This window comes from Myotis myotis, unplaced genomic scaffold, assembly GCF_014108235.1.
Source record: "Myotis myotis isolate mMyoMyo1 unplaced genomic scaffold, mMyoMyo1.p scaffold_m19_p_3, whole genome shotgun sequence".
Lineage (NCBI taxonomy): Eukaryota > Metazoa > Chordata > Mammalia > Chiroptera > Vespertilionidae > Myotis > Myotis myotis.
The window spans coordinates 177,372,325-177,399,959 of NW_023416335.1; the positions used below are offsets into that span (position 1 = coordinate 177,372,325).

General features: G+C 45.7%; 1 protein-coding gene across 1 annotated transcript; it reads right to left on the minus strand.

Annotated features, from left to right (window-relative positions):
• Positions 1 to 1,079: 1,079 nt before the first annotated feature.
• On the minus strand, positions 1,080 to 25,721 carry KLHL42 (kelch like family member 42). Its single transcript, XM_036298579.1, has 3 exons — positions 23,903 to 25,721; positions 12,560 to 12,753; positions 1,080 to 6,480 (listed from the first exon to the last, which is right to left on the minus strand). The coding sequence occupies exons 1-3, from the start codon at positions 24,775 to 24,777 to the stop codon at positions 6,029 to 6,031; spliced, it is 1,521 nt and encodes a 506-aa protein (XP_036154472.1). The 5' UTR covers positions 24,778 to 25,721; the 3' UTR covers positions 1,080 to 6,028.
• Between the last annotated feature and the right edge of the window lie 1,914 nt (positions 25,722 to 27,635).

A 27,635-nucleotide genomic window follows, 5' to 3' on the forward strand; every position in this document is an offset into this window, starting at 1 on the left:
GAGCTGCCACCGATCCTGTTTTTGATATCCTTTGAAATATTGAGCTAAATCATATATTTTAACTAGTTTTTCCTTCTTTTTTTTTTTTTTTTTTTCTTCTAGTTAGTTAGAGTCAGTGTCTGGTGCTTATACAGAATTCTGGCTGATGGGTACCTTCCAGGTGTCCAAGGGTGGCAGAGATCAACCTTGTAGGACACTGAGCAGTGACTGCAGTAAATTCAAAAACATCAATTATTGGCATGTGAGCCTGCTAACTCATGCACTCCACTAAGAAAAATAATTTGCTATTGTTTAAAAATAGAAATCAAAGCATGATCAACAGAGTAGGACTAATCTATCCTGCCCTTTTAGACTATAATTATTAAAAGACTAGAGGCCCAGTGCACAGAATTCCTACACAGGTAGGGGCCCTAGCGGCTGCCGCTGCCTCCCTTCCCCCAGCCACCTGCCGCTGCTGCCGCTGGCCAGGGCCGCCCTTTCCCCTGGTGCAGTGGTTCTCAACCTTCTGGCCCTTTAAATACAGTTCCTCATGTTGTGACCCAACCATAAAATTATTTTCGTTGCTACTTCGTAACTGTAATGTTGCTACTGTTATGAGTCATAATGTAAATATCTGATATGCAGGATGGTCTTAGGTGACCCCTGTGAAAGGGTCGTTCGACCGCCAAAGGAGTCGCGACCCACAGGTTGAGAACCGCTGCGTGGCTGTCTGCTGCCAGCTGGGGCCTCCCTTTCCACAGTGGGCTGGCCAGTCCCGCCACCTGATCAAACTCCCAGTTGAACTCCTGGTCAAGGGGACAATTTGCATATTAGGCTTTTATTCAGAATAAGGAAGTGGAGCTCCTCCTCCCACATCCCTCTTTGGTGATGTTGAACAGCTCTCACAGTCTGCGCTCTGCACCTGCCCTTCCTGCCCCACGGTTACCACCTCTCTACCCATCACGAGTCTCAGCTGGGCCTTCCCTGGGCGGCAGGTGGCTACCCCTGCATGGCCTGTCTCATGCTTCACCTGTTTCCTCCCGGCTTTGGCACAGCCCAGAGGACACAGCTGGTATAAGTACCTAACAGACAACAAAAGCTGATTGAGAACTACTTTATTGAAGAGATTTTCTCCTAGAGTTCTAAACACAAAATGAATGCTGTTGGGGCAAGTGCTCTCATAGGCATCATTGCATTTAAATGAACCATATGATAATGTTTACACGGGAAGCCACACTTGAAATTGAAGACTCAATACAACCTTTATAACAAAGTATCAGTCATAACAAAACATAGCTATTCACTCTACAGATTATCATTTTCCCCAACATGACCACTGGATATGAAAACATTGTATAGACATCTAAGGAGCCCCCTCATTTTTTTTATAGAAAAATGACACAATAACACAAATTACATTTTCCATTTCTTTACTAGAAACAAACTATGACATCCATTTTGAGAAAGCACCAGTCAATCCTACCACAGTAATGACTGCACACTTTTGCTCCTCAGAATTGACAATCCTTTACAATTCATCTGTCTCCTGTAGGAATGAATGAAAATGGTTTTATCAAGTGCCTGTGTCAATGGGTGTGTATTTTATACCATGCTCCAAAGTGAACACAAGAAAATGAAAAACACACACTCTTATGTGAATGAAACATACAGATGGAAAATACCCTTAGATAGTTAGCACAAAGGCAAAATCAACTGACTTTTAGTCAGCACTAGTGTCTTAAGGATAGTTTCTTTATTAATACTTGTTATGGAAGTGTTTTAAAGGCATAGGTATAAATGCACATGCAAATAGCTTCCTCTCTCTATATACCCACTTCCCTAGCATTGCTCCTCCATTTCAAGGGCTCAAGCTGCTGAGCTCTTAGCTACGTGGGCTGTGGTGCCTAGTAAGCATCCCATATAATAAAAGGGTTTTATGGAAATCAACCAAATAGCAGAATGACCAGTCACTATGATGCGCACTGACCACCAGGGGGCAGACGCTCAATGCAGGAGCGTCTGCCCCCTGGTGGTTAGTGCACTCCCACACTGGGTTGACAGCTGGTCAGTGCAGTGACAGTGGCAGGAGCCTCTCCCACCTCCGCAGCAGTGCTAAGGATGTCCGACTGACCGCTCAGGCCTGCTCCCCACAGGAGCGGGCCTAAGCTGTCAATCGGACATCCCCTGAGGGCTCCCAGACTGCTAAAGGGTGCAGGCCGAGCTGAGGGACTCCCCTCCTTGAGTGCACTGGTCCTCTAGCTTTTAAATAAAGATCACATAACTTTTTCCCCCAAAATAAATGAAGTACAGAAAAGACTATGGAACGTAGTGAGGGAAAAAAGCATACCATCAAAAACAAAAGCGTGATGATCAAACTTACAGAAAAGCTGTTTCATGGCTGTTAGTAACTCACTAATGGACAGATTGGACCAGGACTGAAGAGGCAGCCAAGCCAGAGGCCCTGTGTGTCTGACACAAGTGGGCATCTTTGAGGGGCACTCTATCATTATGATTACGGTGGCCATTTTCACAAGGTGGTAGGCTCTTCAAGGTCAGAGATGGTGGCACATTGAAATCTGTACCCCCGGTTCTTAGCATTGTCTTGCACATGACAGACACACCGTACACATTTCTGGGAACTGGGCTCAATTGCCTCCTTGCTTTCAAAGCCATTTTGGGAACTATCTACTCACCTCATTCAGTGAGTCCTCTAAGGCGGGGACGACAGACTTCACCTCCCTGACGGACGGCATGGATGCCTAGACGTGTTGATGACATGGATTCTACAGCCCAGTCCTGGCACCGAGGAAAGGAGTGCCGCTCGCTCGGAAAGCCACCTTGAAAGAAGGAGGGCACAGATGTGCCCCACCCCCAGCTGGAAGGAATGCCACGCTCACCCATGTTACCGTTCTGTGGCTATGCTGCCTCTCGAATGCTCTGCTTTAAGCCACTACTCACTGCACGCTGGCAGACCAGGAAGGCCAAGGCCTTTCCCCTCCAACTACCTGTGCTGCCAAGAAGCAGAGTCACGCTTTTACCTGGAACCTTGAAAGCACGGCATCCACAGTGCTCAGTGAGAGCGTTTACTGAAAGAGAACAAGCATTTTCTTGATCATTTGCTTGAGATTTGTCTATCTCAGCATGACTTTAATTGGTATCTAAGGCATTTGGAATTACTTGAGATATGGATTCCAAAATAAATGGCAGAGTTTAACTCTCTTTGGTATTCAGGCGTCATCTTAATCTGCTTGTTAACTACTAGTATCCATCACCTTCTAAGTACTTCATGGTTATGACTTAACTAATAGTTGAAATAATCAACTCTTACCCATTCATCCAAAAAACTTTCAAAGAACACGAAAGGGAGAAGCCTCTGAAACTACAAATGTTGAAAAGACAGCCAGAAAGAATGACAGAAAGAACCAGTAATGCCCCTCTGCCAATCCACGCTCAGGGCTCACTCTCTGCCATTCAGACCATTCTCAGTGAACGAGGGTGCTTCTGGCAGGATGGCCACCATGGGGATCCCCCCAGGAACCCTCTCCCATAATGGGAGGTGAGCACCCCACAAAAGGCATCTCAGAAAAGAAAACACCTTTAGAGAAAGAAAGAAAACAGAGGGATCGTATCAAAAAGCAAAATCCTGGAGGTGAGGGGAGATTTTCAAAGCAACTTCACTTTTCACATAGGTAGTCTTCACTGGAACATGGCACCAACATGGGAACAGAGCTAAATTAAAATGACCCTCAAAATGTCAACACAGCTCATGTGTACCGCAGGAAGGAGGATGTCCCAAATCCACTGGTCGGTTTCTATTGGACATTCCACCTTGCCCCACACTGCTGGCAGCCGAGAGCAACAAAACCTTTTTAAAAGTCTGCATATCTCAGAGTTATAATATACCAGCCTATACATGTGTACACACACACACACACACGCACACAGGTATATGCACATGTACACACACAGCACACCTGATTTATAAAAAGAGCTTTGTGGATCAGGGTATGCCTTCACTTGGGCCAAGAATCTAGTTGTTGGCATTAGGAAAATGGACCCAAAGAATGTAATCAGGAAGAGAACTGGTTGGCAGGATTAACATTGCATTTTATATAATATTTATAAGCTAGTATCCAATTGCTTGTCCAGAACTAATTCAACTGGCCAGAATCTTCTAAATATATAATGTCAAGCCTTAAAAAGTTAAGCTCTGTAGCAACAGAAGTTAACACTATCTAAAATAAATTATATTTTTAAATACATGTAATGAAATTATAGGTCACTAGAAATTCAATTCTATAATGAATATAAAGTAATATGAACCTATTGTTAAAGTACCATTCCCAGGAACATTTCAGCGCAAAGTCTAAAAAAAAAGGGCTAAGAATTTGAGAATAAATGGATATGACTTAGAAACCCTGAACCATATTTCTGAGTACTGGTAGGATTAGTTGGTGACAAGATACAAAGGTCTGTCTCCATGGCCACAATAAAGGCTTACCTCATTTTACCTAGCAGTGTTCCTGAAAAGTTGTGCAAATGAAGTTTTTACAGCCAGACCCTCCTTTTAAATATGCCAGGAGGCCACGATTGTAGATACCCTGGAGTGAGCCCTGAAACACATGAACTTTGAAGCAGTAGCGCCCCTAGACCCCGTCTACACAGGGCACGCACCTGGAGGCACGTGGGAAGCGGCTGCCGTGATGAGCGTGCCGTAACCCTGTCTGCTTTGCTGCGGGGCTCTCCTGAAGTGAGGCGCACTGTAGCAGGAATGTTAGGATGGAATCCAGAGCACAGCTGACCTGATTCCGTTACAAAACATCAGAGAAGTTCAGAAAGTGTTTTTCAATCAAAACAAAATTCCTGTAAATATGTGTGTTTTGTAAGAAATGCTGATCTATGATGGGCAGAAGCTTTTATCCACTGTTAACTGACTTACTGAAAACATGCAAGTGCTTGAACTGGGCTCCGTTGGATTTAACAATCAAGTAGAGCTCCTTACCTAACTTCAGAAATAGCACCAGATGCCACTCCACTTCTATCAGAGCCTCGTCCCCTCTCCAGCGCAAGCCGTTCACAGCTTTCCTCACCCTACCTCACCAAAGCAAAGCGTGAATTAAAAGGCAAAAATTAAGTTAGAAAGATGCTTGGTCTAAATATAAGGTTATTTTTTCAGTCTTAAAAAAAAAAGAACTAAGTCAAATACATTTACTAAAAGTAACTCTTAAAAGGTGATTTTTTTTTCTTATTTGGTGTTTCCTTTTCTTCCCCTCTGAATTTAAGACTCCACTTTAAAATACATATGAATGCATCCTTCTAAACAATATATTCTCTATTAAATAAGCAATGCAACTTCTCTGGCCACATCTATCTGCTACTTGCCACATAAATGAAAAAAGTAGTTATATCTGCCTATTTACTCAGCATTTGTAATTGCAAAAAAGACTGGAAAAATCGCTGAGGAAGTTTTTATGCAAGTTTTGGGGAGGACTGGATGCTTGCAAGGCTTCACTGTAGGGTTCCATCATTGTATGTTTCCTAGAAGGTAGTGTGCAAATGATACCTGAACACAGTATATGTGGTTATAACTGGGGGAAAGGTGGAGACAATAGTGTTAATACAAATGTTTGTCAAGTAAATTAATAACCAAAAAAAACACTTTCACTTAAGGTATTAGGATATTTCAAGTGACCGAAATAAAACAGATTTTAAAATCATCTCTACCATTCGCGCCAATTACTGACTTTGGCCCTTTACTAAGCAGACACAATGAATCTTCTTTTCAATGATCAGCTTTTGTCATTGGCCCAAGGTTATCATAGCTGGATGAAAACATGATCATGGATTTGCTCCCATAATTTAAAAACCAATAATTAAAAAAATAATAATGTTGGTCTCTTTTCTCCACAAGTTTTCAAGTAATTAGTTCAAGTAAGCTTATTTACAGCTGTTGTATATGTGACCTATGAAGTCAGCCTCCTTGGAAATGGGGCCCTACGTTTTATTTTTGTCTTGAACCAGGCTTCTTGTAAATACTATGTCGATTCAGTCATGTTTCCGTTTTATTGGGCAGATAAAGAGAGGAAACCAGCAAGTTATGTCCAAAGGCCGGAAAACGCCTAAATGCTTCCCAACTATCTGCGAAGATGTTGTACTTGAGGAAAACTCGATGCTCCAAGCTGGTCGACAGGGTCACGTCTCTGCTCATGATGTAGATGCCGTCGTTATGCAGCGCGCAAGTCAAGTTAAGGCCCGACTTGGACGTGTTCTCCTTGAGGTAGAGCCACTGCCGGGTGACAGTGTTGTAGGACTGCACGGTGAGCATGTCCTCACTCTGGCTGCTCCTCCGGTTGGGCCCCAGTTCGTGGAGACACCCCCCCACAATGTAGATGGTCTCCTCCACCGACACCATCTGCTGCTTGCGAATGTGGACGTCACATGTTTCAAAGAGGGTCCAGATGTCGGAGGAGGGGCAGTACTGCAGAATGTTCATGTTCCGGTCTGGAACGAGAAAAGAAGACAAATAATGACATGGCCACGAGTAACACCACCAACTGCCTACCAGTGGTCAGCAAATTGCGGCTCGCGAGCCACATGCGGCTCTTTGGCCCCTTGAGTGTGGCTCTTCCACAAAATACCAACTTCTGCGCATGGGCCACAAAGTTTCAATTGCACTGTACGTGCGCGCCCGCACGTGGTATTTTGTGGTATTTTGTGGAAGAGCCACACTCAAGGGGCCAAAGAGCTGCATGTGGCTCGTGAGCCACAGTTTGCCCACCACGGGTAGGCTGTATATAACCGCCTACCTCTCCCTGATAACCTGGTACACAGAGGGGCAGCTATTTCAGACAAGTAGAGGCTGGGAACACAGTTTTGCAAATGACTGGGAGGAGATCCGTTTAGAATCATCCCACTCACTTCGCATTCACACATGTCCCCTCCCTGGGACGCTCTCAAAATCAGTAAGACCAGTGAGGTGAGCAGTTGTGACCTGGGCACGTCCCCTCCTCCCTTGCACCCATTGTTTGTTTGTTTTTAAAGATACTTTTTTTAATGTCTGTCTTCTGATTCTTTGACAGCATCTTGTTGGTTTTTTTAAACATATATATTTTTATTGATTTCAGAGAGGAAGGGAGAGGGAGAGATAGAAACATCATTGATGAAAGAGAATCATTGATCGACTGCCTCCTGTACACCCCCTACTGGAGATCGAGCCTGCAACCCAGGCATGTGCTGTGACCTCCTGGTTCAAAGGTCGATCCACTGAACCAAGGCAGCCAGGCCCTTACACCTTTTAGAACCACCAAGCCAATCAATGTAAAGAAAATCAGAGCCTCAGAAACTTCATCAATACCTATAGACTACTGACTACTTAATACAGGCAGGCTGAGCCCCCAGGGATCTATTCTTGACAAAGGATTCTACAAAACCAGACAAGTGAGCAGGATTCTTATGGGCTGTCAAAAGGAAAGGACAGAAAAAGGCAGGAGAAATGCAAGTCTCACCTCTGGCTGTCAAGCCATAGAATCACTGGCAATTCTACTTCCCAATTGTTAACACCAGAGACACACTGACAAAGGCCCTTCCCTCTCCCTGGCCCATTTCACAGGAGACAGTCATTGTGTGGATAAAAACAGATAGCAGAGGGGAGACTGCTTGCTCTGACATTACTTTGAATGAAGGGGAAGAATTGCCTGCTCTCCTTTTAAAAATGCTTGTGAAATTTAAAATATTTAGTTTTGCCCTGCCAGAGTGGCTCAGATGGTTGAGCATCATCCCATGCATCGAAAAGTTGCTGGCTGGATTCCGAGTCAGGACACAAACCTGGGTTGTGGATTTGATCCTCAGTTGGGGAGCCTACGGAAGGCAACCGATCAATGTTTCGCTCTCACACTGATCTCTCTCTCTTCCTTCCCCTCTCTAAACATGTCCTCAACTTAGGATTAAAATAATAACTATATATATGGTTTCATTTTTCTTTTTTTCCCCCTTTTCTCCTCTAGGAAAGAATAAATAGACTATTTTAGCCTCACGGGGGGGGCGGGGGGGGGGGACAGGGAAGTGATGAGTTATCAGAAAGAATGAACTTTCTATGTGTTGTGTTTTATTTTATTATTTTTTAAATATATTTTTATTGATTTCAGAGAGGAAGGGAGAGGTAGAGAGAGATAGAAACATCAATGATGAGAAAATCGTTGTCTGCCTCTTGCACGCCCCTACTGGGGATCAAGCCTGCAACCCGGGCATGTGCCCTTGCCTGGAATTGAACCTGGGACCCTTCAGTCCACAGGCCGACGCTCCATCCACTGAGCCAAGCCAGCCAGGGCTGTATGTTGTGTTTTAAAGAAACAACACAGTCTATCAGTGTAAGACAGCTCAGCTGGGGAACTGACTGCACGCACAAGTGTACAGCTTTCCCACGGCTGCAGAAGTGGGAGCAGTGGGAGCAGCACTTCTACCTGAGCTGGAAGGACTCGCCACAGAGGGCAACGATTAAAGAGCTCCACCACAATGTCGGTGCCAAGAAAAGTGCCTCCAAAGGGGGCACAGAGGGAACGGAGAAGAGACCAACCCTGTGTGTGCACACGCCCAGACCTGCAGGAATACCAGAACTGCTATAGCTTTAGGGAACTGTCCTCCTGTTTCCCACCCACACCAATACCTCCCTATATTTCTTTTTATTGCAGCTATTGTGACAAAGCTCATTCTAGGAGACGGCCCTGGGGAGTTTGATTGCTAATCTATCAGAAAGTGCTCCTTAGTAACCTGGCTTCCCATGGCATGAATAAAGGACTTATTCTGGTGAAGCGTCAGTGTATTTCTCAGTTCCAGGTCAGAAGGTCTTCCCAGGTCTCCTGTAAATGTTTTCTCTCCTCACCCAACAAAGGTTCAGACCATGAGGAGGTGGTTTGAGTTGAAGAAATGATCTTTTCTCTTTTACATGTAGAGTTGATGCTGACGTTTAACAAATTACCCTTTTTCCCTTTAGTAGCTACTATTACTTTCGAATGAATTTTCTTTTAAGTCTTCAGTGCCTGCCCAAGAATTATAATAGTCAAATAGCTATCAAAAAATCATGAACTATAACTTTCTGAATTTTAAAAGTCTCACCTAATGAAGTCAACAGGCTGAGAACCCAATTTGAAGTCCTGAGGGTTTTTCTTCTTTTCTTTTTTTTTTTTCATAACAATTATGGTTTGTTTTATGTACAAAGGACTATTAGGAAATGCTGGGAAGAGACTAACCAGTGGAGAGGGCAGCTTCAGCGTACAAGGAACTGCCCTGCCCTCTCATCTCAGAAAACTCGTTTTCAACGCTTACACAAACATCCCTCCATCCACCTCACCTAACCAGCCCATCATGGGCATTTGGCTTGCGGAACCTGGGACAGGAATCACAGTGGGTGGCCCGAGTGAAAAAGGTACATTAGCCGTGGCTTTTGAAACTAGAAAACACACAAGCAGGGGTTTTCCAGGTCAAATCTAAAGAACACTGGCTCAGCCAGGGTCATGGAAAATCTGGGCCATCTACCAGCAGGGCACTCTGGGTCAGTGCGGCCTGCCAGGCTTCACAGCTCCCGCTCGGGAGGGAGGCCCAGAGATCTGTGTGCGTAGGTCAGCCCAGCGGGCGCACGCTGTGTTACAACAGCCAGAGGGGAATCATAATTTCTTAGAAATGTTCACGAGTGAGTAGCTGTACTTACTGTCTTCAGAGAAAAGACACGAACACAGGGGTACATATGCACACACAGGAATTCTCTGGAGGTTATGGTTTACGTAAGCATATAAAGTTGGCCACTCAACCTGAACACCAATGTTGAAGATGAAAGAATTGAGCCCTAGCCCGTTTGGCTCAGTGGATACAGCACTGGCCCATAGACTGAAGGGTCTCGGGTTCAATTCCGGTCAAGGGCACGTACCTCAGTTGTAGGCTGATCCTTAGCTCTGGTCAGGAAGGCAACCAATCGATATGTCTCTCTCACATCGATACTGCTCTCTCTCTGTCTCTCCCTCTCCCTTCCACTCTCTCAAAAAATCAAAAGGAAAATATCCTTGGGTGAGGAGGATTAACAAAATAAAAAGAGAAAAGAATTGAGTGCTAGGTTTCATTCCCCCGCCCCCCGCCCCCCCCCCCCCCCCAATTATTTGTAAAGGAAAGGCTGGTAATTATCTTCAGTGGAGAATCACTAGGGAGGGACACTGGGAATAGCTCCATGGGTGATGGAAGCCTGAGTGGAGGGGGAAGTTCACTGTTCCCCCTACACTGCTCCTTGTCACTGCCTCTCCTTAAATGCCTAGACAAACACACCACCGGTAGTGAGCTTAATGATGGCCCCCAAAAAGGTATGTCCACCTCCTAACCCCCAGAACCTTGGAATGGGACCTTGTTTGGAGAATGGGTCTTTGCAGATCATCCTGGATTACTCAGGTGGGCCCTGAATCCAGCGAGAAGCGTGTTCTTGAAGGAGACAGAAGAAAAGACGCAGACACACAGAGGAGAAGATGCATGAAGACAAAGGCAGAGACGAGCACTATGCAGCCACTAGCCAAGGTACACCTGAAGCCACCAGAGCTGCAAGTAGCAAGAAAGGATTTTCGCCCTGGCCAGTTGCTCAGTTGGTTGGAGCACCATCCCATGTACCACCAAAAAGTCACTGGTTGGATTCCTGATCAGAGCATATACCCAGGTTGTGAGTTCGATCCCTGGTTGGGGTGCATATGGGAGGCAACCAGTCGATGTTTCTCTCTCACGTCCTCTCACATGTTTCTCACATGTTTCACTCCCTCTTTCTTTCTCTCTAAAATCAATCAAAACATATTAAAAAGAAAGAAATGATTCCCCTCTAGAGCCTTCTGAGGGAGCGAGACCCTACCAACACCTTGATTTAAGACTTCTGGTCTCCAGAACTATGTGAGAACACACGTTTCTGTTGTTTTAGGCTACCATGTTCACGGTCAGTGGTTAAATCAGCCACAGGAAACTAACACAGCACCCACCACCCTCCCCACCAGAGCATCTGTTTAGAGTTCGCTCTAAGAAGAATTAATAATAATAAAAAAAAGTGAATCAGATGCTCATAAAACACCTTACAGTCAACTTCTTCCTCTAACATAAATCCCCAAAACAGGACACATTTGGTTATGGTGAAAAGAATGTTTGTCACCTGCGCTTGTATCAGCACGTGGATTTTTGTCTTATACAATGTTACATGTGGTCGCATACAGCTCAGTGGGCCACCAGCATCACTTCCCCAGGCCTGTCCTGCCCATGTTACACCACAGAGAAGTGACAGGTTATCTCATTATGTCAAATAGAGTGGTCACTGGGACTTCAATGTGGCCCAAAGTCCTAGGAGTCCAGTTATTCCTTTTCTGAAATTCTGGACATTCTACAGTCAGATAGAGCAAATGAAGAAATAAATTTCCTTGGCCAGCCAGGAGATGAATATGGAAACAGCAGCTTTATCGGTGAGGTGAGAGATCAAAGGAAGGGCACCTCTTCCTGGTGGCCGACCATTGCCTTTCTTCCCACAGCCAAGCTGTGTTCTGCCAATAACCTGTGAGGGGCTCCTACTATAAAGAGCCGTATAAAACCTGCTGGAGAAACTTTTATCTCCAAATTATCCTATATAATAAAAGCTTAATATGCTAAGTGTCCGGTCATCCAGTTGGCCGTTCAACCAATCAAAGCATAATAAGTTAATGATATGCTAAGGCCACTCAACTGCTCGCTATGACGTGCACTAACCACCAGGGGACAGACACTCCCATCGGTAGGTTAGCTTGCTGCTGGGGTCTGGCCAATCGGGACTGGGCAAGAGGGCCAGACATGCCCTGGAGCCCTCCTGCGGTCCCTCCCCAGCTGGCCAATCTCCCGTGTCCCTCCCCGGCCCTGATCATGCACCAGTGGGGTCCCTCGGCCTGGCCTGCGCCCTCTCGCAATCTGGGCTGAGGGATTCCCTCCCCCACAAGTGCACTAATTTCGTGCACCAGGCCTCTAGTTAACTATAAAATGCCCACCAAAAATGTGAAAAAATATATGCATAGTTTAATAAATAGCAGAACCACCTCCCACCTACCAGTCAGAAAAGAATCTTCTCATATCATGTTCTCTTGCTCCTCCTATGGTGTGTAAGCAACAGCTGAGAGCTGCGTTTCAGAATCTACAGCTCATATGTTTGTGCTCAAAACAGGAGCAAATGAAAACAAAACTCTGCAAGGATGTCTGGCACTGAATCCCATAGTGCTGGATGCGGGGGATTCATGTGTGTTGGGAAAAAGGATGGGAATGACCCAGCCAAGTCTTAAGATGACAAACTATAAGGCTAGCTTTCCAGAGCAGAAACACATATTTTCTTCACAGTTCTCCCTACCCTATTCAAAGGCATCAAAGGCCCCTCCTGTCCAAACCACCCTGTCACATAGGACTCGCTTCCTTCCAGATGTGTAAATACACAGTACGTAATGCACAAAATCACACTTGTGTACACTGGAGTGTTTCCTCTGGCAGCTTCTGCCCTTCCCAGGCTGCCTGCAAAGCTGACATATAAGAGGACCACTTACTTGGCCCCTTCACTTACCTTTGGTCGTATATCCTCCAATGACATAAATTTTCCCCTTACACTCACACGCAGAGAACTCAGCCAGAGGATTGGGTAAGGGTGCCACAAAATTCCACGCATCCTGCTCAGGATTGTAACACTCAACATTAGAAACGACCTGCCCACCAATGGCATAGAGTTTTGAATTAACGGCCACAAGTTTGAAGTTAGACCTGAAAGACAGAACACAAGGGTTCACAAAGTCAGTTCTCTTGATCATGAAGAAATAAGACAATGGCAGGAACTGCCAAAGAAGAGTGTGGAACCTGTTGGACAGAAGAAGAAAATTCGCTCTCCATGTTGGGTGACATTCGGCCTGGGGACCGAGGAATGGCCAAAGCACATCTCAAATTTCACTCTTGTCCCCAAAAGTCCACAAGAATGGTGCATTCTCCAAACTTTAGCCACTGAAGATAAGCAGTTCAATATAACAAGAACTGATCTTGCTTAGCCTTACACCAGAACTAAAGTTACTCTGTTTACTAAACTCAATACCTTCTTTTCAGGAGCAAGACCAAGGGTTAAGGGAGAAAAGCACCAACTCCACTCCCTTGTCTCTCTCTACTCAAAATGTTTACCTCATTCTTCCTACTCTGTGGGTAGGCTCTATCCGAGGTAATCACCAGCACTGCTTCCTTACACAGACAGGCATATGCAAAGTGTGGTTGCTAAAGGGTGATTCAGAGACCCCATTACCGAGAGCACCCCAAAGGAGATTGCTGTTCCTCCCTCCTCCATAGGAGGGCATCTTATATGGTGCTTCAAAACAGGTAAGGTGGGCAGGTAAGCACTGAACTGATTAAAACTATTTTGATCCAGCATTCTTAGGGCACTTATACATGTTAACTCAACAAATACTTATATTAACAAGTGCTCACCTATCATAGCGTTAAATGATTTTTAAAAAGAGAAATACACTGATTTCAAGCCCCACAATCAGTAATAGAATTAAACGCTGCTCACAGGCTTCAGCACATGGGGAAGGAGAAACATTTGGAAGTGCTGCGCCAGTCACAATAGTATGAGCAGCAGCATGATGCAACAGAAAGGCCTGGGGCAGAAATCAAAACACTGGGTTTGAGTCCCAGCTCTGCTGATAACCAGCTACCTGACCTGGGCCCAACCCTTCACTTCCTCATCTCTAGCACAGGGATAATAACCAGCACAGGGTGGTCAAAACAATTAGAGCAAACAATTGGTCAGAAAATACTACACAGAGATAAGCTACTAGCATTATAGTTTCTCCATTTTCTATATCTATATCTATATATATAAAAGCCTAATATGCACAGTGTTCCCTTGGGAGTTCGACTGACCGGGAGTTTGATCGCTTGCTATGATGTGAGCTGATCACCAGGGGGCAGCGCAAAACGAAGGTAGGCCCCAGCTGGCAGCTGGCAGCTGCTAGGGACCCTACCCATGCATGAATTTCGCGCACTGGGCCTCTAGTATGAAATAAAGAGGCTAGACCAGGTGAATTTAGAGGCGACGTCTAACGCCAAAACAATGATTTCTTCAAAAGTAACAATATCCAAAGAAAGAATGGGGATAGAGGCTACATAGGAGTGAAGTGTGTAAGAGAGTAGATGAAGCAGCGCAGTGGACCAGTGGACCATGCCTGACCTAAAGGTGTTTGATAAACTCTGATGCATTAGAATTAGGACATATGTGAGTGATAGCCACCTATTAGAAAACTAAGATTTTTTTAAGTGCTTGTAATGTTTATTCCTAAGCTTTAGTTTAGTTTTCTTTTTCAAATCAGAGAGTGAATAGAGTCCTCTTCATCAAGAAGCCCATATTGTCTATTAAACCCAGCCAGCCATTCCATTTTTCATGCCAACAGACCTCACAGTGGCGGCAACTACTGGGGGGTCCCTGATTCATGTTGCTTACTTTTCCTGCTGCCAATGGTCCTTAAAATCTGACCATGATGCCCTCCCTATGCGTGCAAATTTGGGGAACCAAGGGAAATAAAGCTTGCAAATAAGCACTAAATTTCACCAGCCCACAATTTGTTTTTGCTCCCTGTAGGTACACAGATAGTAAATTTTGTCAGATCAAAACAGTTCTTAGTATTCAACCAGTAGCATCATTTGTCCTGAGCAAACATGCAAGGGGCTTCTTTTTGAGGCTGAATGAATAGGCTGTTAAAAGTAAATGCTATCTCTCCAGACCCCAACATGCTCGAATTCACTCGAAGGGGAACATTTTTCTACACTGACTTTGTATCCAGATGAAACTGCCACCCCAAAACAGACCTCGTAATGAAGAGGCCTACTGCTAAAGGGTCTGAGCCCAGGCTTGTACAGGGAAATCTCGGCTCCACTGCTCAACAGCTAAGTGACCATGGACACGTCACTGAGCCTCAGTTTCCCCACCTGTGAGGTGGGGATAAGAAGAGCACAATATTGCACGTGGTAAGGGTTGAAAAGGGTCACACCTGCAGAAACAGGTCACTTAGAGGAAACGCGTTTCTGCATGTCCCACGCCTGAGTTTCTCCACTTCAGGAGGGTCGGTTTCTCATTTGTCAACTACAACTGTTACTGGCCGTGATGCACTCTGGGATTCTGTACAAAGTGCTCTCTCATTCATAAATTCTTGTCATTTACCGCCTCATTTCCAATTTTCTAAAAATAATTCTTCCACTCTCCATTTCCTGAATGGTAAAGGTATGAATTCAAGCTATAAATTATTTTTAAAATTAAGGCCTCTGCAGTGTTTTTCTTAATATTGATCCCTGACAATACATTCAGGAGGCAACAAGAAGAATTTATAAAACCAGAAAATTTGTTGGAGCTACATACTTGACTTACTTATAGTAAACAGAAAGGAAAGTAAGAAAAATTCAATGATTTAATTTCTACTTCACTTAGAAGAAATACAATGCTCTTTAAATCCTTAAAAGCTAGCCCTGGCTAGTGTGGCTCAGTGGATTGAGCACTGTCCCATGCACTGAGAGGTAGCTGGGTCGATTCCAGTCAGGACATATGCCTGGGAGGTGGGCTCGATCCCCAGTAGGGGGCATGCAGGAGGCAGTCGATCAATGTTCTCTCTGATCAATGTTTCTATCTCCCTCTTCTTTCCACTCTCTCTAAAATCAAAAAAACACACAACATATTCTTTTTAAAAAAATCCTTAAAAGCTAAGTTACATAAAATCATGATAAACACAAGTGCACAAATATCAATGATTGATAGCTGTATACACTGTAGGGAGATAGAGTTGCATAGAGTTCTGGCCCTGTGACTACATGCAATTAAACTCAGTTAGCCTCAGTTTCCTCTTTGGGGGAATGGGGCCAATAATAATACCTACCTCACAGAGATGCTGTGGGCATAAAATAGGAATTGACACCTAAAATAGTGACCACAGTAAGCAGTGACCACAAAATGCTGCCCAGAGTACGAGCTCAATTCATTGCTATGAATTGCACAGAAAAGTCTGTTACCATCACAGTGAAAATTAGAGTGAAATGCCAAGGTCCTTTCTCAACCATTCAGAAGAGGATTGTATAGTCCAGTGATGGCGAACCTATGACACGCATGTCAGAGGTGACACGCGAACTCATTTTTTTGGTTGATTTTTCTTTGTTAAATGGCATTTAAATATATAAAATAAATATCAAAAATAAAAATCTTTGTTTTACTATGGTTGCAAATATCAAAAAATTTCTATATGTGACACAGCACCTGAGTTAAGTTAGGGTTTTTCAAAATGCTGACACACCGAGCTCAAGAGGTTCACCATCATTGGATAGTCTGAGGACCCTCCAGGTCCTTCTGCCTCTTCTCTCCTCTTCTGCTGCCTACTTTCTGCCACTTCCTTATGTATTAACCTCCCCCGGGGACCAGGAAGAAGAGAGGAGAGAGGTTAGGAAACAGAATCAGTCATGGTTCCTACCTACTACCATCTCTGAGAAACTTCAGTGCGCAAAGCAATTTAAACTATTGGCCAAAATTATATTGGCGGCGGGGGGAACGGGGGGGGGGGGGGGGGGCGCGGAGAGGGTGAATAGAAACGTAGTTTGCTTGCTTTCCCACTATTCTCAGGCTCCACCGAACATTAACCAGAGTACAAAATCTCTTGATGGCTCCAGGACTCTAGAAATGCTCCAAAATACTAAACTTCGGCGCAGAGGGCAGGGGCAGCGAAGGCCAACAACGCTGATGCCACCTCTGCCAGGAGACTGTTCAGTCTCTCTCCCAGCCTTGCTGTGGTCACACGCAGAACAGGAGGGCACACCCAACTCCAACTTCACAGCAAAAGTGCAGGGCAACGGAAGGGACTAGAGGCAACTTTAGAAATAAAGAAATTAATGAACTGACCGTGGCCACAATGGCCGGCTTCTGCAAGTTATCGCTAATTCAAGTGAGGAGGGAAAGCAAGCAGTTTTGTGAGCACACAAGCTTTTACATGCGAAGAGCTATGTCCCAACAACGCCCAAGATCAAATCCACATTCGGGCCACGGGCAGGTTGCACGCCTGGACTTTAAAGCATCCTCTCCAAGAGTGATGGGGACTCGCTGCCATTTTCAAGCGTGTGGGCATAGCCCTAACCGTTTATTTTTGTATCTGCTGCTGGCCATTCGGCACAATGTTCTCCAGGGTGCAAAGGGTTTATAAAGTCTAAGCCGAGGGTTCCTGGCTGTCTTTAATTACGAACCTGGGATTGTGGCACTGTTCAGGGCCCGGGGAAAGCAGGTTGCTCTGCATCTGACCCTTGGTCAAAGTAAAACGGTACAGATCCGTCCCACAAGCAGCGAATCAGAGAGAATGGAAATTCTGGGTAAAACCTGCCATTCTTACTCGGGGTTCTAAGTTCCCTGCAGTGTTTCTGAAACTTGTGTTGGATGCATTAGCCAGAAACAAGTGGGTTTCATTTATACTTGTCTCATCAATTATAAATTCCTGCAGCCAGGAACTATGTCCTCCTTGTTGTTTATCCAATGGTGACAAGAAAAATACTGGATATAAAGGCTGTGGTGAAGCTGAAGCACACATGATAAAATTCTGAGAAGCAGCACAGTACCATAAAATATTTATGCTCCATTTCTTGGAAGAAAATACTTTTTTTTTTTTTTAAACATATTTTATTGATTTTTTTACAGAGAGGAAGGGAGAGAGAGAGAGAGTTAGAAACATCGATGAGAGAGAAACATCGACCAGCTGCCTCCTGCACATCTCCTATTGGGGATGTGCCCGCAACCCAGGTACATGCCCTTGACCGGAATCGAACCTGGGACCTTTCAGTCCGCAGGCCGACGCTCTATCCATTGAGCCAAACCGGTTTCGGCAGAAAATACTTTTTTAAAAGGAAAATTTTTAAATCTGAATGAAGATGATCACTGCCAATCTATAAGCCGTAACTTGTAAGCTATCTAAAGAGTTATACATATTCAATAGTACTTCCAATAGTACATATTCAGGTGGTACTTCCATTTTTGTTACTATTCCTAGTAGACACTTTGAGCAATCTACTTAACTTCCGGTGCCTCAGTTTCTGCTTCTGTACAGTGGGAACCTGCCTAATATAGCCCTTGTGAAGAATAAGTGAGATTATACATGTAAAGTAGTAGGAACAGTAACTAGCACAGACTAAGTGCTCAATTAAGTGTTACATATTTTTTCAGCTATTCTAAATAACTATAGTGACTGTTATAAGATTAAACTGTTCACTAAAATGTTACATTTTAAATGACTATAAAATTATACATTGGTTTTTATTACAGTAACATAAAAATCTATGCCACAATTCAACAAATCATGCATTGCACACATCTATTATTTTTTGGACACCAACTTTACAGTAGGAATACATAAGCGTTGAATAAGTAATTGGACTCAATTGGAAGAGAGAGACACAAACATAAACAAAAAATATTCAATTCAAAGTGGGATTGTGCTAGAAGAACACAGAGTTTGAACCCAATTGAGGATTCAGGAAGGGACTCCTGGTTGATAGTATGTCAGATCTGAGTCAAAGCTGAGGGAGATAAAGAAGGGTACACACTCCAATGTGGCATCAATACCCAACTAGAAAATATAACTTAAAAAGTATCTTTGTAAGAAAAATACAGCGGCTACAAAGATAATAAAAGAAACTTTTCATGAAGAACCAAAAGACCTAAATAATTCCTGGATAAAGAAACCATTTTTCAAGCTGTAAAAATATTATAAAGCTGTGAATCAAACCATTTTTCAAGCTGTAAAAATATTATAAAGCTGTGAATCCTCCTCCAAATTAATCTAATGCTACATAATCCTAATCAAAATCCCAACAGGACTTGACAAGCTGACTCTAAAGCTTATCTGAAGAAGATATGCAAAAAATAGCCAAGAGAATTAAAATAAAACAAAACAGAACAAAGGGGGCTTTGTTTTACTAGACAAAAAATAAGATAAGGGGTAGGTGGACAAAAGTAGGTTCACAGCTATTTGTATGGAAAAAGATATGCTGGTTATGATTATTACAATAGCTTTCTTAAGGCAAAAGAATGTCACTCACAACTGTAAACCTACTTTTGCCCACCTCATAGATTACCAAACTATTATAATTTAAAAAATGTGTTATTGATGCAGGAATAGCCAATCTGGCAATTTAAAAACAAGAAAATGAGCATATAATAACTTGTTTTGCAAATCATAGTGAGAAGGATTAAGGCCTCTGGGACATTTCAAAAACTTGTTATAACCCCACACTATACCTTAAATAAAAATAAATCCCAGATTCAGATCTAAGTGTAAAAAGGCAAAATTAAAAAATAGGTCATGAGGTAGAATAGATCATGAATATTTTATATATTTTTAGTTTGTAGAATCCTTTCCTATGTAAGATAGAAAGTTCAAAGAATTCTTAACAAATTTGACTGCAAAACATTTTAAATATCTTCATAAGAATATACTATAGCCCTGGCTGGTTTGGCTCAGTGGATAGAGTGTCGTCCTGTGGACTGAAGGGTCCGAGGTTCAATTCCAGTCAAGGGCACATCCCCGAGTTGTGGGCTTGATCCCCAGTAGGGGTTGTGCAGGAGGCAGCCAATCAATGATTCTCTCCCATCATTGATGTTTCTATCTCTCTCTCCTTCTCCTTTCCTCTCTGAAATTAATAATAATGTATTTTTTTTTAAAAAAAGAATATGCTATAAACTTTAAGTCCAAAACTAGAGCCTGCACTTTTTGGGTCTTCAGTTTTTCTTGTTTTTGTTGATTTATTTGTTTTTTAAATGGAGTAAGCTGCCAACATTTTAAAAAAATAAGGATATCTACATGTCTGGCACACCATTTCTCACTTCCATTTGGCAATACCATAGCCAGCTGTGGCTGAAAGGTGGAGCCCTCTTGTGGTGGGGCAGTAGCTCTCTGGTTCATCATAACTCCCACCTCTACTCATTGACTTTACATCCATGGTAACTTCAGGCATTTGTGAGACTAATATCTACATATATAAATATAACAAAATAAATATGAAAAAGATAAGCCAAATTTTAAAAAAATTAGCAAAGGCCACTTACAAAAGTATACAAATGGCTGATAATCATATGAAAAGAATAATCTCTCAATCAGAGACATACACAACATTTATCCAGGGTTTCCAGGAATTTGCCATATAGAACTAACTCACATATGCCTAGATGTTCAACATAGCATCTACACTAAAAGACAAACATGCAAATTGACCGTACCTTCGCTATGCCTTAAGCCACGCCCACCAGTCAATCAGAGTGACTATATGCAAATTAGCCTAACCAAGATGGCTGCCAGCAACCACGGAGCTGGAGCGAGCAGGCGGCTTGGATTGCCCCTGGCAGTGGAGGAAGCCAAGCTTCCCTCCTGCCCTGGCTGGCTCTGCGCTCCTCTCAAGGCTACAAAGTTTTAATTACAGAAGGTAAATAAATCCCAGAATAAAAAAGAAAAAAAAAAGAAAAAAAGGAGAGACTGGGAGCTTCCGTCACCGGGGGGGGGCTTGGCCGCCTGTAAACGGCCCTCAGCCCCTCACCCAGACTGGCCAGGCACCCCAGTGGGGACCCCCCCACCCTAAAGGGAGCGTGGCCAGCCTGCAAACAGCCATCAGCCCCTCACCCAGGCTGGCCAGGCACCCCAGTGGGGACCCCCACCCTGAAAGGGGTGTGACCAGCTGCAAACACCATCAGCCCCTCACCCAGGCTGGCCAGGCACCCCAGTGGGGGCCCCCAGCTTGAAGGGGGTGTGACCAGCCTGCAAACACCATCAGCCCCTCCACCAGGCTGGCCAGGCACCCCAATGGGGACCCCCAGCTTGAAGGGGGTGTGACCAGCCTGCAAACACCCATCAGCCCCTTACCCAGGCTGGCCAGGCACCCCAATGAGACCCCCACCCTGATCCAGGACACCCTTCAGGGCAAACCAGCTGGCCCCCACCCATGCACCAGGCCTCTATCCTATATAATAAAAAGGGTAATATGCAAATTGACCCTAACAGCAGAACGACTGGGAATGACTGGTCACTATGACACACACTGACCACCAGGGGGCAGACGTTCAATGCAGGAGCTGCCCTCTGGTGGTCAGTGCGCTCCCACAGGGGGAGCTCTGCTCAGCCACAAGCCAGGCTGATGGCTGCCAGCACAGAGGTGGTGGCGGGAGCCTCTCAGCAGCATTAAGGATGTCTGACTGCAGCTTAGGTCTGCTCCCTGCTGGTAAGTGGACATCCCCTGAGGGCTGCCGGGCTGCCAGAGGGAGGTCTGACTGCCAGTTCGGGCCCGTCCCCTCAGGGAGCAGGCCTAAGCCAGCAGGTGGACATCCTCCGAGGGGTCCCAGACTGCAAGAGAGAATAGGCTGGGCTGAGGGACCCCCCACCCCGAGTGCACAAATGTTTGTGCACCGGGCCTCTAGTTGTTTATAATGGCAAATGGCAGTCATCTAAATGTTCATGAATAAGGGAGAAGTTAATTACATTATGGTACATACACGGGCTGAAATACTACATAGCCATTAACAAGGCTGGGGTGGATCTGTTTGTTGATATAGAAAAAACTGTCAGCTACAATAATGTCAAGTGGAAATATCAAGTGCTATAATAATCAGCATAACTTAATCAATTTGAGTAAAAATATACATGTATGTTATATATACACACCCCATGTACATCATTTTCCCCTATTAAGCACTATCAACATATTTATATGAATATACATTTATAATTCATAAGTATTAATATATATTTAAATATATTTAAGAATGTCTATAGATAGACTTTTTTACTCTATAATAATTTTTCATGTCATTTGCAATTTTCTAAGCATGAATTCAGGCATTACTCGAATACTTTTATTTTTTTTCAAAGAGGACTGAAAGGATATTCCTTGGGGTGGGCATGGGGGGGAGAGGTACAGAAGACTACCAAAGATTTATCAAGAAAGAAAAGAGCCGAAACCGGTTTGGCTCAGTGGATAGAGCGTCGGCTTGCGGACTGAAGGGTCCCAGGTTCGATTCCAGTCAAGGGCATGTACCTGGGTTGTGGGCACATCCCCAGTAGGAGATGTGCAGGAGGCAGCTGATCGATGTTTCTCTCTCATCGATGTTTCTAACTCTCTATCTCTCTCCCTTCCTCTCTGTAAAAAATCAATAAAATATATTTTAACAAAAAAAGAAAGAAAAGAATTATGAGGTTTAGTGAGAGAGTTGTGGAACTATGGGAGGTGTGCTGAGCACCAGTTGATACAGCAGAAGACACCTGTGTAGAGGTGACAGACAACCTGCTGGGCCTTACACCCCTAATCTGAGCATCACTCATAACCACTGAATGTTTCTTTGTTGCTTTAAGTAAAGCTCCTAGAATTTGTTTAAAAATAATATTCTTGTCCAACTGGAGTGGCTCAATGGTTAAGCACTGACCTATGAACCAGGAGGTGGCAGTTCGATTCCTGGTCAGAGCACATGCCCAGGTTGCTGGCTCTATACCCAGTGGGGGGAGTGCAGGAGATAGCCAATCAATGATTCGCCCTCATCATCGATGTTTCTATCTCTCTCTTCCTCTCCCTTCCTCTCTGAAACCAATAAAAATGTATTTTAAAAAATAATAGTAATAATATTCCTGACATCAATTTTTAAATATGATGTCATCTTAGCTAAAAAGGGGCTGAAAGAAAATATGCTAACCTGTAGATGGCTACTGCCTCTAGGAAGGAGGGAGTAGCAGTGATAGCCTTTCTGCTTCTTTATTCTTTTCCTTTTTCCAATTTTCTAGAATAATTACATATTATTTTTAATCATTAGAAAAAGGAACACGTACACTATAGTTAGAAATAAAGCTAGTGTTCCCCCTGGCCTGGGGTGCCCCTCAAGTGAAGTAAACATGTGTAATGGCTTCCCCATTCCTGTTAAGACTTTCTTTAAGAAGTGGTGAGTCCCCTGACTCCTTGCTCCATACTTCAGGGGAGGAAGCATGGGGCGCTGGAGATGGATACAGGTGGACCAGAAGAAAGGGTATTCTTGTATTCTTGTCCTTTCTTGGGTTACATTGATTCTTCTCCCACTTCTGAATGGCTCTGGCTCATCTTGGGCTCTACCATCTCTATTTCCTACCACCTCTTCCTGTATCTGCTTTGCTTCTGTTTTCCTATTCCTTTCCTGACTCCTTTTTCTATCCCCGCTTTTCTCTTCCTTTGTTTAAGTCACCCAAGTTCATATTGGGAGGGTTTTGCAGGATGGGAAGGGAGAAGGTTGAGGTGGGTGGAAATATTCTAATACGGTAGGTGACCACTTCCAGACTCAAGCTTTGGGTCAATAATGATGACAATCTGGGGAGGAAGTGAGATGCAAAAGAGAGGATAAAAAAATAAGAAAGACAGTCCTATACAGATAATATTAACACAATCCCAAATATCATCTCCTGTGGCGCTCCAGTGTGGGAAGCTCGAAAGTCATTAACAACATCAACAAACAATCCCCCAAAGTCAGGGATACAGGTTATTGCCCAATGTGTCATCATTATCAGGATCGGCGCCTAAAAAAAATAAAATAAAATAAAGGTAAAAATAAAAGCAAAATTAAAGAACAGTTTTAAGCATCTTAGGAAACCACCACATGTTTTCTCCCACTGGGATAAAGGCCAAGAACGCAGCTGGCCTACAGGCACAATACCTGCAAGGAAACCACTCAGCTTGCAGACTTCCTTGGGGCCTTTTCTTCCTTTAAAGTCCTTAGTGCATTGGGAGCTTGGCCAGCTTCAAGGCCAACCACAGTCCCGAGGTGCCATTCCCACCTCAGCACAGCCTCCGGCGACTGCCCGGCAAACAGGAGGGCAATGAAGGAGGAGGCAGCAGAGCTCTGCTGCGTGCTTACCTCTTCTGGTTCATGGAGGCCACCTGGAGCCACTCGTTGGTGCTGGGGTTGTAGGAATGCGCAGCGGAGATCTCCTGGCTGGTGATCCTGTACCCGCCCACGATGAAGAGGTAGTTGTCCAGGATGGCAGACCCGTACCCCCGGACGTTCACCAGGTCGGGAGGAAGGTTGTTGGCCAGCGGGAACCAACGTTCCGTCATCTCCTCATACCTGAGCATGGACGGAGGCTCCCCCTGGTAGGGGTGAGGGGCCAAGGGTCCCCCCAAGAAGTCCCCCAGGGCCACGAGGACCGGAGTCCCCGTCATCCGGGCCTCCCTCAGCCTCTGCTTCAGGCTGCCATCGCCGGGGGCTGGCGCAGGAGAGCCCAGGAGGTGGAACTGGGGCTGGCACAGCACCTCGTGGAAGTGGACGACCATGAAGCGCAGGCAGGCCTCCTGCAGGTCGGGCAGCCCGTACACCTGCGCCAGGCGGTACAGCTCCAGGCAGTTGGTGAGCCGCACCTGGGACAGCAGCAGCTGCAGCAGGGACGTGACCTGCAGGAAGGAGGCCGCCTCCACCAGCTCGGACAGCAGGCTCGCCTCGTCCAGGTCCTCCTCCTCGGCCGCCGCGCCCCCGCCCTGGTCGCCCCGCGGGCCCAGGAGCCAGCCCTCGCGGGCGCCGCCGGCGTTGATGAAGTCCAGCACCAGGCGCAGGCCCGGGGCGCTCAGGCCGCGCAGCTGCTGCACCTCGGGGCCGCCCGCCTCGGCGCGCAGGGCCTCGCGCATGCCGGAGCGGTAGAGGGCGCGGAAGTAGTCGCTCTGCTCGATCAGCTTCCTCTTGCTCACCGGGTAGCAGCGGTCCTCCAGGCGGATCTGCACCATCTCCTCCGCCGACATGGCGGGGGCCGCGGGGGCCGCGGCGGGGCCCGCCAGCTCTGCGCGCTCGCCTCTCCGCCCCGCGCTCGCCGGGTTCCGGCTGGGCGCGCCGGGGGCTGGCGCCGGAGGAGGAGGAGGAGGAGGCCGGCAGATCTGGGTGGCGGCGGCACCGCTGGGGCAGCCCCTCCTCCCGGGCCCGGCCGCTGGGCTCCGTCGCGCTGCCCCCGAGCGGCGACCCTGTCCTCCCGGGCGCGCTCAACGCCAAACAAGGGCCGGCGGGCGCGCGCCGGGCGTGGGGAGGCGGCGGTCCCCGCGCGGGCCGTCCCGGGCCGCGTCAGCCGGGAGCGGACCCAGCCCCGGCCCGCGCCGCCTCCTCCCACGCCGCGCTCCGCACTTCCGCCCGCAGGACCCCTGCGGCCCGCAGACCCGCGGGCGGGCCCCGGCTTCCCGGGAGGGCTGGCGGCTGCGGGCCTCCGACCCGGCGGCGCGGGGGGCGGGCAGCGCGGCCCCGCAGCCTCCCCCGCGCGCCGGGCGCGGCGGCTCTGCAGCCTGCGGGGTCTGCAGCGGTGCTCGCCCGCCCGGGGACTGGAGGCGAGACGCAGCCAGTCTGCTTTCCCTTCCAGACGCTGCTGTACGAGGGGGCAAGACAAAAAGCCAGGGAGACCGGCGTGGGAGGAAAGGGGTGAGGAAAGTCTGGGGTCCAGGGAGTCAAGGAAACATCGCCTCTGGGATCGCCCCTCTGGCCCAGCCCCGCTTCGTGTCCCAGGGGCTGAGGCTCACTGGCAGCCTCGGGTCGCGTAGGTGGCACCTACAGCTGCGTCTGGGACTTGTCATTGTGCAGGAGCCATCTTGCAGAGTCCAGCCAGTTGGCAGCAGGTCCTGCGGGGCTCAGAGCATGGGGTGCACCCGGAATAAAGGCCTGGGAAGCAGAAGAGCTTGTATTTGCTGCTGCGGCCCGTTATCCGACTAATGCTATTAAAAGAAAGAAGTACAACTCAACTAAAGTTAGATCTCGTGCCCTCTTTTAAAATACTTTCTAACATATAGGAAAGTCGTTGCTTTCCCTATTCCGGCTTGTTGGACTAGCCATTAGGAAATGTTATCATTGAGCAGAAAGCCGGGCCACTTTTGCTCATATTGGCCTAGAGAGGCGGCTTTTCTTGCCCCCCCCCCCCCCCCCCCCCGTTATCCTTCCTTCCCCTCCCTCCACCCCCTACCCTCACACTGAGGACTAACTGCTTAAGGAAGGGCCACTTCTTCCTTGTCTTTCCTCACATTGCAAATACTAGAAAGCTCACCCCACATAACACGAAGGACCTTGGGTTGCCATGAGATATGAATTAATCCTGGGGAGGGACAGGATTGGGAGGGAGGAGGCGGTGGTTCACTCTTATCTTACAAAACAGCCCTGAAAACTTTCCCACACCAAGATTTGAGAACCAACCATGATAGTCCTTAACTTGGGGAGAATATGTGTTTTGTTTTGTTTTTTATGTATTTGGACATTGGTTTTATTATTACAAGCTTCATTTTTCTTCCTGAATAACAAATTGTTAAATAACACCTTAACAAGTACGGTTCCCCTATTTCGAACAGAAGATACTCCAATGCTTAACACTTTAACTTAGGATGGCGGAAGTTCAAAACCAGAGAAGACAGTCCTATCTGTAAAACAAGAAATTCTTTCAACACATTGTTTGCTTCCATTTGTGCTTCTCTCGATGCAACTTAGCTGCTTCACAGTAAGGTGATGTCACCCATTATTTTCTTTAAAATCCACCATGAATAAGGAACTAAAATTTTAAAGACATAGAAAAAAAAAATCAAGTAGATTCTGGCCTCCCTGGAAAAAGCGAAGGAAATAAAGATGGATGAATGACTTGCCTCTTAGATTCCATGAAAAAAAACTTCTAGCTTTTCACCTTACTCCACCTGGCCTTTATCATCACTAATCAAACGTCATTCTCACCTGGACCTTTCACCTTGTCCTCAATGAGGGTGCAGTTGAGACATTCTAAGGTTCTTGGGGGGTGAGTAACCATGACTTTAGCAACCTCTTTGGTTGATAAAGTGCCATGTCCAGGACCAGGCATTTAGCTGGGGAACTTGGGCCTGGGAGGCACCCCGTGCCTTGAAGAGATTTGGACCTGGGGTGTATTTGTGCCTCCATCAGCGACAATGCCAGGTTCAGTGGTCACCAAGAAGAACAGGCTCTTAGTCTCTCCTCAGCCCTTTAGAATCTTTCACCAATGGCGCTTTTGTTTCCCAACCGTTATAGATACGCCTCAGACTGGTATTTTCTTGCCTTTTAAAAACAGGCCAAAAAAAAAAAAAATCACGCTCAAAGAATGATGTGCTTTAGAAAGGCAAATCTCCCATGGTAATATTATCAGAGCAAGATCAACTCGGACAGGGAATCTGGGGTGTTAGTTTGACAACACTGGGCACTGATCCTGTAAGCTTCTTGGTCCTGACAGGATAACATCATTTAGTACTGGAAGCATCTTAAAAGATTGAGTCTTTTAAATAGCACACAGTAAGATTTCTGTTAAACTAGAAGAGCAATATAAAGTCTTTGATTTACAAAGGATGTAAAATATTATGTCTAAGCTCATGAAAATATTGCTTATATATACCTGAAGGCATAAGTTTATAGATCTGTTATTGACTGATCACTGAATAACAAAGACAGGCCTTTGTGGTAGCTATGATTCACTTCAAGCACTTTACATCATCATCTTTTTTACAGAGGCTAAAATAATGGTCAAACACAGAGTTAGGCTAGTTCTTTAAGAATTTATGGAAAATATACCTTTTGACCTAGAATGGGGGAAAATGTAAGTACAAGATGTTTATCTTAATTTTGCTTTAACAATAAA